Source organism: Chlamydotis macqueenii, chromosome 6 (assembly GCF_036417535.1).
Source record: "Chlamydotis macqueenii isolate bChlMac1 chromosome 6, bChlMac1.mat, whole genome shotgun sequence".
In the NCBI taxonomy this organism is placed as follows: domain Eukaryota; kingdom Metazoa; phylum Chordata; class Aves; order Otidiformes; family Otididae; genus Chlamydotis; species Chlamydotis macqueenii.
The window spans coordinates 27169496-27182168 of NC_141561.1; the positions used below are offsets into that span (position 1 = coordinate 27169496).

At 41.2% G+C, this 12673-nt stretch overlaps 1 protein-coding gene across 3 annotated transcripts; it reads right to left on the reverse strand.

Annotated features, from left to right (window-relative positions):
• Nucleotides 1-4665: 4665 nt before the first annotated feature.
• Nucleotides 4666-12668, reverse strand: LOC104480867 (alpha-aspartyl dipeptidase). 3 transcript variants are annotated; one of them, XM_086750563.1, is made up of 8 exons: nucleotides 12526-12667; nucleotides 12345-12433; nucleotides 10212-10286; nucleotides 9543-9622; nucleotides 7978-8151; nucleotides 6390-6449; nucleotides 5478-5560; nucleotides 4666-5175 (listed from the first exon to the last, which is right to left on the reverse strand). In XM_086750563.1, exons 1-8 carry the CDS (start codon nucleotides 12624-12626, stop codon nucleotides 5097-5099), a joined length of 741 nt encoding a protein of 246 aa, XP_086606689.1. In that variant the 5' UTR covers nucleotides 12627-12667; the 3' UTR covers nucleotides 4666-5096. The 3 variants fall into 3 exon arrangements, with proteins under 3 accessions (XP_086606689.1, XP_086606690.1, XP_086606691.1); XM_086750564.1 differs by lacking the exon at nucleotides 6390-6449 and having other exon boundaries at nucleotides 12526-12668; XM_086750565.1 differs by lacking the exon at nucleotides 10212-10286.
• Nucleotides 12669-12673: the final 5 nt, after the last annotated feature.

Sequence of the window (12673 nt, forward strand, 5' to 3'; positions counted from 1 at the left end):
GTGGGTCTATGCATAGTTGCAATATTCTAACTAATCACTGTGACAGACTGGATTGTCTGGAAAGTTAGGAGAAAATAAGAATTATTTCCCTGAGTCACTTGCCAAGAGAGCCGTAAATTTCCAAAAGTAGAGCAGTTTGCTTTTTCAGACTTCACGTATTTACAAAACCCACATCTCATATTTTTCAAATAAGCTATAGAGAAGGAAAAAATACTATTTTTAATCAATTACATATCCAGTAAGAATACTAAGGATACTCTGGAAGTATTAAGCATGTATCTGAGAATGTGAAGTGTGTTTGTCTATTATGATTTCATGAAGAAAGAATTTCAGGGGAGCTCTTTTGAGAGTAGTTTAGAAGAATTTCAGCTTGGAATTTTAGATTATTCTGTTATGGAAGTTGAAAAAAGAACTCATTTGGGGCATCGAGTTGATGTTTTTTATAAGTAGGCATATATGTTCTTTTTAAATGCATGTATACGTTTCAGTGTTTATTTGCAGGGGAAGGAGGAAGGAAGTTGCGGTGTTTCAGGCTAGCAGAGTCAAGTGGAAAAATGGAGGAGATAGGTCTTTTGTAGTGTTTGGTGGCAGCATAGTTTTCTTTTTGTCACTTGCACAGATGAGTTCATGTAAGGGTTTGGAAAGGTCCTGCTGTGGATTATGTATGTTTATACAACAGTTGAATTCATGTTTTTAGTAGTCTATATTAAAGAATACCGAATACACTGTGTCAGTTTAAGTAAAATATAATGTAGTTGCTGTAATTGGGAATGAAAGAGTTTATGGCGAAGAGCTTTGACATTTAAATGCCATCATTTCAATGCATCACAAGCATTAGGTCATCTCCACAAATATCTGGGACAGGTTTAAATGTGGACAGTTCTTGGTTTCTCAAAGTTGAGGCTAATTTGTGCTCTGCACAAAGCAACAGCAGGATGAGGAGGGGGACAGGTGAGTTCAGAGCTGCTTCATGCTCTACACAGAATGGCAACATCTCTTGCTTTTTGATGTTTGATCTGGTCTTTGGGGATGGGAAGTATATGCTGTCACACACTTTGTGATCTTGCTAGAGGCTGTCTGGAAAGATCCCTATAGGTCTGAAGGTCTGCACTTTCCCTTTAAAACCAGCTTTAAATAAAAGATATAGGTGGTAAGTGTGAGCGTTAGCTGGTATTTTGTTTCTTTTGGTTTTAACTTATTTGTATAAGTTGTCTTAAAGTAGAAAATATTTTTTTTCTGATTAGCTGTTTAGGTTGGTTGAATTGCAGTCTGTTATGCAGTGCTCTGAATTAGTGAACCGACTTCCGTAATTCTTTGATTTTCTCAAGTCAGTAAAGCTTAGGATCACATTTTGTTTTTCATGTGTTTCACACGTATCAATGAAATAAGATTCTCCTTTGGTTTTGAACTAAGATTTATTTAAGTCTAAAAAGTACAGCTGTGAGATGAGACAATTCTAATTAGAAATTAAGAATAAGAAGTCTTAAGCAACAGTTGTTTCATAGCACTACATTCGTCAAGACCTTGGTGGTATCCTCTTACATTTAATTTTTGGAACAACTCTAATGATATCTATCAAAGTTTAAGATATGCTTACCTTTGAAGCTAAGTAAGTAGGAGTGTAAATATATATCTCTAAACGAAACTGAAAACTGACTCTTTTTTCATACCTGTATATAAATGAGATCAAGTAGTTAGCAGTATTGAGTAACTTCTCCCTAGCACAGTTTTGAACTTGCATACCAAAGGGTGATACTTAGAAGACATCTCTCCTTTATTTCAAGTAAAATGTTAAATTTCTTTTTATCGATTTACTTATTCTTGGTAGTATTTTTAGTTGTCTTTTTTATTTATAGTGAAAAATTTCATATAGTCTGTGCAGGGTTTGTACTATACGAGCATTCAGAAAGTGAAACGTTTGCTGTTCAAGTTAGCATCTGATGCAAATTATTATGAATCAATATACTTGTTATCCCATAATACTCACTCATGGGATATCTAGAAATCATGTCTTCTATCATCCTTGTACCTTACTAACAAGAGCACAAAATAATAATCCCAATCTTAAACTAACTGCTTTTCTCCTGATGGTTAATACACATTATGAAAATTAGGTTTTAGGAAGCCTGTTTGATTTAAAAAGAAAAAAAAAAAACAATAATATCCCCCACACACATTATGATTGTTTTGCTAATCTGCAACATTGATATAAACAACCTTTATACCTTAGATCATGAATATTATCACCAAACAGGTTAATTAAAGTTTTCACAGGCTTTGAATAGTCAATTTGCTGCTTCATAAGGATCCTCTTTAAGTTGTATTTCTGCATCCTTTAAATAAAGTGCAAAGAACCAAGTTTCTGCACTGTAAAAATTGCGTATGAGACTGGTAGCAGTCCTACATCAGTGTGCTTTAAGATTGGCCTGCAGGAACGATAAGTTTATTTTTACTTGTAATGCACAATAATTAGGTAGGTCTTTCAACTCTTGCCTTAGTCAATGGAAGCTGTATACCTCACTTCCCTAGATCATGTCTCCCTCCTCCCTGTTCCCTCTGCAAGTCTCTCCCAATCTCAATTAATAAAATAATTAGAAAATATACATACAGCAACCAAATGCTTTACAAAGCTTTTACTGTGTATGTGTATCCGTATACGGATTATGGCATGGTAGGGAGCTTTATTGCTGGGGAGGCGAGGAGAGGAGGTATCAGCCTCCTTCCATTCTTACCTAGAGAGTCAGTGTAGGTGTTTGCTGTGTATTATCACCTGAAGGCACTCCTCTCTTCCACTGTTAAAGGCACTTTACTGGCTAGGTTAGATGCTGACACTAGGTACTCTGAATATTTTTTTTTTCTTTCCTTTCAAAGAATTAAAAAAAAAAAGCACATATAAATGCCTATCCTAATGTGAACCTAAGGCCTGATCTAATAAATACTGTTAGATGAAAGCACTACATAGGGTTATATTTAATTTGGTGGAAATTCAAGCCTGTGCTTCCTTAAATGCTTTTTGGTTTAAAAGCTTTTTATGCTTTTTGGTTTAAAAGCTATGTAGGTTTCAGCTGTGAACATGACACTTGTTAGTAGTCTCCTTTTGGGGAGAATAATAGTTTTTGTGCAGTCATACACATGTACGTTCATTGTGTACCAATGTTAGACTCAACTGAGGTGTTTAAAACATGTCTTTCCTTCCATCCCAAGGAACCAAATTTTCCTTATTATTACTAATTGTCCTTGTTAGCACATACTTTTAAAGAAAGCAAGGGTTTTCTGAAAAGCTACTGCAGTTAAACAAACAAAAAAAAATACCGTTGTTCCCTTCTTCACTATTAAAGTCATCAGATGCCTGAATGCCGAAATGCCTGAGTGGCAGCATAAGCATGCTTGGCACAGTTTAAATCAAGTGTTATTCATCTTACTGCAGTCTTGAACACCTCATACATGAGGAACTGCTTGTAGTGTTTGATCAAAGATACCCTGTGCTTGGTTTTAATTAACCTTTTTGCTCTGCATCTGTGGAAGAAAACTGGTGTAACTTTTAGTTACCATTTACCCAAATGGCCTAGATAAAATAGGCATTTCACTTCTTTCTTCAGGAGAGAGTTCCTCCGGTTTTGTGTTCTTTCTATTTTTGTCTACTGGACTTGGGAAATTTGGCAAGTATTTCCAGAGCTTAAGTCTGTGATTATACTCAGCACAGACTTAATCTCATAACATGTCTTCTGTCCCAGAAGCATGATTGTCTGTATAGGTTATGGTTTAAAGCTGCCAAGGTGTTTTGAGATTGAAATATAAAACATCCAGCCATATATATCATAGATCTAACTGAATTTAAAGGCCACTTGTTTATTTAGCTTTCTATCTGGTCTGTATTTTCCTCTTGAGGGAGGCATATTTTTTGCCTTGAAGTAACTTCTAAAAATAACCTTAGTCTTGCACCTGACAGTACTACTTTAGTCATACGTAGCTGTGAACTGTTGCTTAGAGAAAGCCATGAGGGAGAAAAAAAAAAAAACACAAGGAAAACTTGCAATACACGTTCTTATTCAACCCTTTACTATGCAGGAGCTGCTTAATGTAAGATCAGAGAAAGGCTGCTTGTAAGACTTACCCCTCTTTGGTCAGTGTTTTGATGGAAGCTGTGATGCTACTCAGTTTGCTTGATAATTTTTTACTAAAGCTAATGAAGGAGTGGAAACAAAGGCCTTACAGCAACAGTTAACCATATCTTCTGATGATTCCTACAGATTGTGCAGTTATATGATTACAAATGGATTTTTAAATGCCAAAAAATGCCTTTTTTTTTTTTTAAGAAGAGTTAAATGTTAGGTCTGAGGAGTGTTGGAAAGATCTACTTTCAAGTATGAGCCTTCAGGCACTGTAATGAATTTGCTGTTAGTCTTCTGTGCAATATCTTTTTCCCTTCTGGGTGCTTTAAGATTATACTGTATGTCTTATTTTATTTTGATCAGTATGTTTAAAGAGTGTGTATATTGGCTGATGATGGATTTTTTTTTCTGTACAGCATGGTGGAAGATGTTTTAAAATTTTGCACTTTTCTAGGATTTGCAAGTTTGTAACCTGACAATTTTTAACATGCACACTTTTGTATATAATTAGCATTGTATATATTTAACATGAGTCTGAAGCAAATAAAAGTAATTGAATGCATAACTTTTCACTTTATTAATAGAGTAAAAATGAAACTAATAGTGTGGGAGTACACCAGACAATTCTTTTGTTTAGCAGGTATATCTAGGCAGCAAGAACAGCTGACTGTCCTGTTTTAATTGTGTTAAAGTGATTTTTTTTTTTTTTTTTTTTTTGGTGGGGAAGCAATCAAAGTGGATACATGAATGTACAGACTCTTTCAGATTAAGAATAGCTATGATTACTCAAGTAATCAGTTGTCTTTTCGCTGTGAAGGAATGCTGTCTGAGACACAAATTAGGGTGGGGAAAAGAGCCCATCAATGTATATTTATCTTTATTTATAAAGCTTAAGTTCTCCACCCACCCTGGGACGAGAAGCATTTCGTTCCTTCCTCCTCATTGTTTTCTCATATAGTGCCTTTTGCTGCGGAATATGCAAGGCTACAGATTCTGGGGATTACTGTCAACCAGGAGGAAACTGAAATCTGTTCCAGGCTCATGTTCTGTTGGTTTCTTACCCCTGTAAACAAGACAAACCAGAGCTTTAACAGGAGCTAGGACTACTGTGTTTCCATCTGTTACTAGGGATAGAATAAGGCACCCTTATTCATAACAAGCAGAGTTTTGACTCTGTCGGACATACTTCAGAGCGCTGTCTGCTCCTTTAGAGCATAAAGCAATGTTTTCCCCAAAGAGAAATGGAAGCAAGGGATTAAGTAACTTAAAGGAAACAAGGGAATAGGCAGCGTGTGCCAGGAGTCTAATAGAAGTCTCTCTCCCTTTCTATCTGAAGGAGGATATCCATTCAAACGAAGCATTTACCTCAAAAACAGACGTGCTCCTGTCACTCCTTGCAAGGTGGCTTTGTCTCCTTCCACTAGCAGCATCGCACCTTCCCGCAAGCCCTAGTGGAGGTGGAAACGTTTAACGTTATTTTCAAGCTATTTGAAAGGCTAGAATACTTGTCACAAGCAGGCCAGTCCTAGTGCAGCCATGACTTCCAACAAGACTTTCTCATGCACCCTATTTCTAACAAAGATGCCAAGACAAAATTAGGTGAGTTATCTTGTTTCAGAAGCTGGTTTTCTTGTTTATTTTATTTTTCCTTTTTAAAGGAGAAACCATTAAGGAGAAAAGGAAAATGTGTGGGTTTTTTTTCTACAATTACTTCTGCTACCACCATTCTTAGATCCAGTTTGGGCCAGGCAACAGCCAACTGGATTTGTTAGAGCACAAACTTTATACTCCAAGCTCAAGCACAGGGACAGGAAACCCAGAAGTCCCACTGCCCCAGATAGACATCCTGTAATTACAAGCATACTACTAAAGGAGCAAATTCAGAAACCTACAGAGATTAAAACAAAATGTCAAGTTAAGTATATCTGCAAAAAGATTAAGGAGAGGTATCTTACCATCTGCATGCACACCACCCCCCAACATACAACATATGACTGGTGTCCACTGACTGGAAAGATCCGAGCTGCCTAAAATAGTGTTTGGCGAGAGGACTCCAAGCATTAATAGGCAGAGCACATTTCGATTGTTTTAACACGTTTTCTGCAAGTAGGCAAAATCCAAAGTTGAAGCTTTTAGCGAGAATACAACTATCTTTCCATGCCACAGTTCTGTAAGGCTTGTCAGGCAAGGGAACCCATACTGACAGCTAGCAAGAATGCATTTTAAAAGCTTACCGTGCTACAGCTGTGAGCTTCCTGACCGGGAACTACTACTCACCAGAACTGGAGGGGTGTTTGGTTCTTCGTGATACTGACGAATTCTTTCGTCTCTTGTTTCCTGCAATGATGAGTGTAGATTTAGCTTCCCAGGCAGTAAGGTAGGACTTGGAGCTATCCAAGTAGCATCACACTGAGCAATTTCATAATATTAAACAAAGCAGGCACTTCCCCTCAAGCAGAATGCTTTCATTAGGCTAATGTATTGAAGGAAGTGGCAGGATTTACTTTAATAGACATGTATTTTACCCTTCATCACTAGCAGCAATCACTGTAGGTTGATCAAACAGAATTCACACAGTCCCAGCCCTGAAAAGCCTTAAAACTTAATTCTACTCAATCCAGCTCTTTTTCTTTTATTTTTTAAATGCTATCTCTATGTGCTCACCCTTAGAACAAGAGCACTAAGGTGGTGGAAGCAAATGCCTGAGATGTCACCTTTATGAAGGAGGGTAATGAACCATGGATTTCCACTGATTTAAGTATCTGCTTGTTTGTCCTCTAATAGGTATTATACTAAAGAATTTCCTTCTGTGAACAGCTCTGCTTTGTTTCCTGAGGGTTTGCTGCTGAACAGTAGTTAAAGAAATATAACTACTGTTAGTTAAAGAAATTTAACTATTGAGCAAGAGTAGTTAAAGAAATTAAGCCAGAAGGATTTGTTGATAAGGGAACACAGCAGGGACTTGGTACAGCACAGAACTTCCAGCCTCCTCTTGGAGAAATAGCACAAGTTATTTATGGGGAAAAGACTGCCTGCTTATCTAGTGACAAGCTGATTAAATGAGTACCTACAACTTCGTCTAAATTCCAGAAGCACACCCTGCTCCTCCATCTTTTCACTGTCCCCTAATTCTTAATACTTCCTCTAACCATGAAGAAATTTTGATTACAAGGAGGAAAGTATTTGGGCTGTTAACAGATGCACCACAGAAACTGGTCCCTGAGAATTAGGTCCTGGCAGTCTATTAAATAAAGAATCTGCTCCTTCACACAGTGGAGATGTCAGTCTTTGTGCCTGACGGTTAAAGTGTTTTTTCTTTCAGCTGTACTGCTACATGTACTTGCTCAGTACTGGACATTACAGAGTGTGCTCTCTGCAGGGGCACTAGTGCCTAGTTATTTTCTCTCACAACACGTTTGGCTGCAATGTCAAGATCTTCCTATTCTGATTCCTTTAGATATTTAAGCCTCTCAATGTATGTTTAAGTTAGGTCTTCTCAAGCAGCAGGCACATCAGACTATGGCAGGACTTTCCAGAAACACAGTACATTGCATCTTAACATTTCAAATTTATCTTCCACCCCCTGCCCCAATTTCATGCCAGGTATGAAGCAACATATTTCAGACATTGCAAAGCTTGGTGAAAAACACTTTGTTCCACCTCAGTAATACTGTTGCCAACTCCTCTTCCCACTCAAAGTAAAAGCTTTAGGAGGTAGTAAAATGTTACTGCCTCACTGGCATTTCCAACTGCTCTAGGGAGCAGCTGTTAGACATTTTGTAGCTTTGGAGGGCCTTGCAAATGCACACTATGATTACACCTCTGCACCCTGGTTACTGTGTTACCTCTGGCATGCTTTACTTACGCCCATGTGAGTGCTTTTAACATCTGGGTCCAGGTAGTGGGGGTTAATATTAAAAGGAACTAAACCTAGGGCCTGCAGGGAAGGCGGATAAACAATTGGCATGTCATTAGTAGTATTGATGCTGATGGTAGCAACGTTAGTTCCTGCGCTGGATCCCATGTAAGGAATCCCATCCTGAAAGAAAAAGCAATGATCAGTATGCAGTGTCACAACTAGGAACTGCATTTTATAGCATCTTCTGTCAATCTCAGAGACTCGGCAATTAGATCAGACTTAGTCCTTCTCACTCATCTCGCTGCTAACTTTGCAGGCGAAATGCAGAAGAACAAGCATTCAGGTTTTGAGGTGGGCAATAGTTTGTATGTGTCATGCTTGTCAGAGAACTAGCTGTTGAATGTCCTGTACACACAACTCTGTGACCCCATCACAAGAGAGCACTTACAAAGTTGTCAGTGCATGTACTGGACTTCACTATTAAGAAAGGAGAAACTTGTCTACATTGCAGTTACAGAAAATAGCAGAACTAGCTTTCAGCTAGCTTCTGAATAGAGTAGACCATCTGAAGCTGAGTAGAGTGTTGCCACAGCATCAGCTTACCAGTACTGTGACTGGCCAGTTTAGTGCTTGTACAGGTATTATTACTATGCACATAGTACTGTGTACTGTGCTGTACGTGGAAGGATTCCACACAAACATGCAAGTGTATGGATAATGCTGAAGAATTTGTAAAAATATGCTATCTTGAGAGAACTGGTGCAAATAAAACCAAATAGCTATCTAGACTTCACTGGAACACGAACATTTTCTGGCTTTTCTGCCCACAATAGGCATTGAATTTCTGTATATTAAAACACTTTAGCTAACTTTTCTTCTTGGCAGCTGGCCTTTTCAAACATACTGTGCTTGCAAAGATCTGCCTGAAGTTGTTTGCAGTTCCACATTGCTAGGGGAATGCCTTGCTTCTGTTCTCTTCCATGGATGGCGTATGTGCCTTATGAGATTCACCAGCCAGAATGGGGCTGCTGACTGAAATGGCATTCATACTTTTCAACTCCATTGAGTTGAAGGTAATTACACCATTTTCAACGTCAACAGGACAATGTCTAAAAGACATGTATGGATTCAACTTTATTGTTGGTTTCTTAGCAGACAACTTGCAACTTGAACACATCTGTATCTATTAACAAAATACAAAATAGACACGTCAAGCTGAAAAGCAGGGTTTCTGGACATAGATGAAATCCTGCACTGCTCTTCATTGGTATTTTAAGTTGAGAGGCTTAGTTCTAAGGTACTACACAGCACTGTACATCCCAAGGTCTTACAGTCCCGCATCTGGGAAATTGCCCTAGAAAGACAGATTGCTGGCCTTAGTCTTTTCAGGCTTCAGGGACTAATGACAGCCTTAGTTGGCCACAGATTTCCGTTCACCATGTTGCATGAAATGGCTCTATATTTAAAGTATATTAAAAACAAAGATGTAGAATCAACTTGGATTTGTCTGAACAAAAGCTTATGCATAAGATCCTGCAATTCAGAGTTAGCCTGAGTTCTGTAGTTTTTACCTCAAGAACTCTTTTCCGGATCTCCTGTATCAGACTGTTGTCATAGAGAGCTTTCAGGAGACGGAATGTGTTCCCACCTCCTGCAGAAAGAGAGTTCAGCTTATTTAACGTTCTTTGACCACCAGTTTTAATTGAAGCCTTTACAAACTGGGGAGACTCAATGATTCCTGTGCTCTGTTCAGGGTATTATCCTGCATTGAGCAGCAGTAAAACCAGAAGCTTCAGAAGAATGGTCATTGGGCAGGCCATGGCTCATGCTCCAAGTCCTCTTCCTAACACTGACACTGGCTGTTTGACAGTGGACAATGTTCTAGTACTCAGGAGCATGGTATTAGGACTATGCTCGGTTTGAGCACAGTAGCCCTGAATCTTCTTAGACTTGACACAATGTTGATACAACTGTGATGATCATGTTTTTAACACTGAAGTACTGTTCAAATTAATAATTTGAAACTTACTGGAGATGAAGTTCCATTAATAAATTTCTCCTACTTCCCTCTCCACCACTAAATTTAGGGTTACTGTTCCCAGTTGAAGTACTGTTTTCTGTAGTTTCTAACAATTGCTAGGCCGAAGTTTTTCATTGTTGTCTCAACAGTGCCAGCTCCGAGCAAGACTAATCCAGTGCCCTATATAAACCCTCATCAGGGAGCAAGGGTTTAAACTTACCGATAAATATTGCTTCAGATTTCCTTACAGCTTCCACTGGGTCACAAGATTCATGAATGCTGTCCAGCCCATAACCTTAAATGAAAATGTATTTACCTTTGCCACCTCAGTTTAGTGGAAGAATGTGGTATGTTCAATCCCTCCCTGCCTCTGCCCCTGGCCCAGATGTCTCATCAGGCAACCAGGGAAATTTCAGACAACTCCACAACATAAACCAGGGTATACATCCTATATTAGTGCAGGGCTTCTGCATCCAGCTGTACCAAAGGAAATATTTGCTTTATGGATAGACATACTCGGTGTCTAACAGCAGAGCATTTCACTCAGCAAGTACAGGCTGAGGCACGAAGTCCTGCTGAGCGTCACTGGCTAACTAGAAAATGAGAGAAGTAAAAAGCTGTCAGTCTTCAGCTTGAGTGTGAGTCTGAGCAGGATGTGCAATCACTGGTCTAGCATTAGTAGTGCAAATATCTGATCTGAGTAATTTTTTTGTAATGGTGTATTGGGTTTGTGTGGCAAGGTTTTGGTAGTGGAGGGGCTACAGGGATGGTTTCTGTGAGAAGCTGCTAAAGGCTTCCCCTGTGTCTGACAGAGCCAATGCTAGTCGGCTCCAAGAGGGACACACCGCTGGTCAAGGCTGAGCCCATCAGTGCTAGTGCCTGTGTGATAACATATTTAAGAAGAGAAATAACTGCTGGGGAAAGCAGCAGCAGAGAGAGGATTGAAGAGATGTGAGAGGAACAGCCCTGCGGACACCATGGTCAGAGAAGGAGGAGGAGGAAGTGCTTCAGGTGCCAGAGAAGAGATTCCCCTGAAGCCCGTGGTGAGGCCAGCTGTCCCCCTGCAAGCCCGTGGTGAGGCCAGCTGTCCCCCTGCAAGCCCATGGAGGACGCCATGCCAAAGCAGGTGGATGCCCGAAGAAGGCTGTGGCCCCATGGGAAGTCCTCACTGGAGCAGGCTCCTGGCAAGACCTATGGAGCTGTGGAGAGAGGAGCCCAGGCTGGAGCAGGTTTGCTGGCAGGACTTGGGACCCCATGGGGGACCCATGCTGGAGCAGTCTGTTCCTGAGGGACTGCACCCCATGGAAGGGACCTATGCTGGAGCAATTCATGAGGAGGTAGAAAAATCAGGAGTGAAGTTGAGCCCAGGAAAAAGGGAGGGCTGGTGCGGAAGGTGTTTTTAATATTTATTTTTATTTCTCATTATCCTACTCTGATCTAATTGGTAATTAATTAAATATTCCCCAAGTCAAGTCTGTTTTGCCCATGATTGTAATTGACGAATGATCTCTCCCTGTCTTTATCTCGACCCATGAGCCTTTTGTTGTATTTTCTCTCCCCTGTTCAGTTGTGGCGGGCAGTGATAGAGCAGCTTTGGTGGGCACCTGCTGTCCAGCCACAGTCAACCCACCACAGACAGCTGAAGTGTCTGGCTTTGACAGATTTGCATTGCTGGGGTTCACTGAGTACAGGAAGTGCCAGGAGAGCCAGAAGAACATGGACATTTGATAGCAGCAATCTTTCTGCAAGACAAGGAACAAAGTGTGCTGCCCAGGGAAGTGAGTACTGATTATTACTACAGGAACAGGTCCAAAGTTATCCTGAATGATGATAGATATCAGTAGATGGAGGTATTGCTATAGGCTGCTCTGGAAAGATGTTTGCTTGATGCAAAGCTCAATTGCTGTTCATCATGGAAACACCTGGCTGGTTGAAGTGCATTATAGTAATGGTCCTCACTTAACACCAGCAGTTGCACGGCTTGAGCAGGGGTTTAAGATGCAATTAAGGAGGATAAAAAGATGCCTCTTAGTATTCAGGAACAAAAACTTCCTCCTTGAAGTGGTTAAGTGTTTGCAACAAGATTTCTTCCGGCGGCCTCTAAAGCATCTACTTCCAAGCAGAAGTCAGCAAACAGCTCCCCGCTGCTCTCGTAACTGACCGTAACCCAAACACGGTGCCGCAGAGCCACTCAAACCCCACTTCCGCCGCTGCCTGCAGCACGACCCCAGCGACAGCCCGGCGCGGAGCGGGCGGCGCAGGGCCCCCACTGCCTCGGCCCCTCTCCCGGCAGCGCTCTGCGCAGCCCGGCCGGACCCCGCGACAGTGACCCCCGGGGTGGCCCAGCCCTTACCCAGGCTTTCGAACTTCTCCCTCGCGGTCCGGGCGTAGGCGTCTCGGTCGTGCAGGGCGTAGGGAACGAACAGCACCCGCTTCACCTGCCTGAGAGTGGAGAGGAGAGGAGAGCAGAGGGGCGCTCAGAGCCGCGGGGGACGGCCCGAGGTAGACCCTCGTAGCCCCCGCGCAGCGCTTACTCCCCCAGGAAGTTCTTGATGTGCTGCTGGCAGTGGCCCAGGTACCCCCCTCCGTGCAGGGTGGAGTTGGAGACCAGCAGCAGGCGCCGCGGGCCCCCCATGTCGCCCCGAGCCCGGCCCAGCCCGGCCCGCCCCTTCCTGCCCCGCC

Bases quoted from the DNA above. Each gene is read 5' to 3' on its own strand.
- LOC104480867 (XM_086750563.1), bottom strand. From the start codon at position 12,626: ATGGGGGGCCCGCGGCGCCTGCTGCTGGTCTCCAACTCCACCCTGCAC. The intron at 6,450-7,977 runs GTAAGTAAAGCA...TCATCATTGCAG, and splicing joins TTAAAAGCACTCACATGGGC to GAAACAAGAGACGAAAGAAT. The intron at 5,176-5,477 runs GTAAATGCTTCG...TCTTGTTTACAG, and splicing joins GGAGCACGTCTGTTTTTGAG to GGGTAAGAAACCAACAGAAC.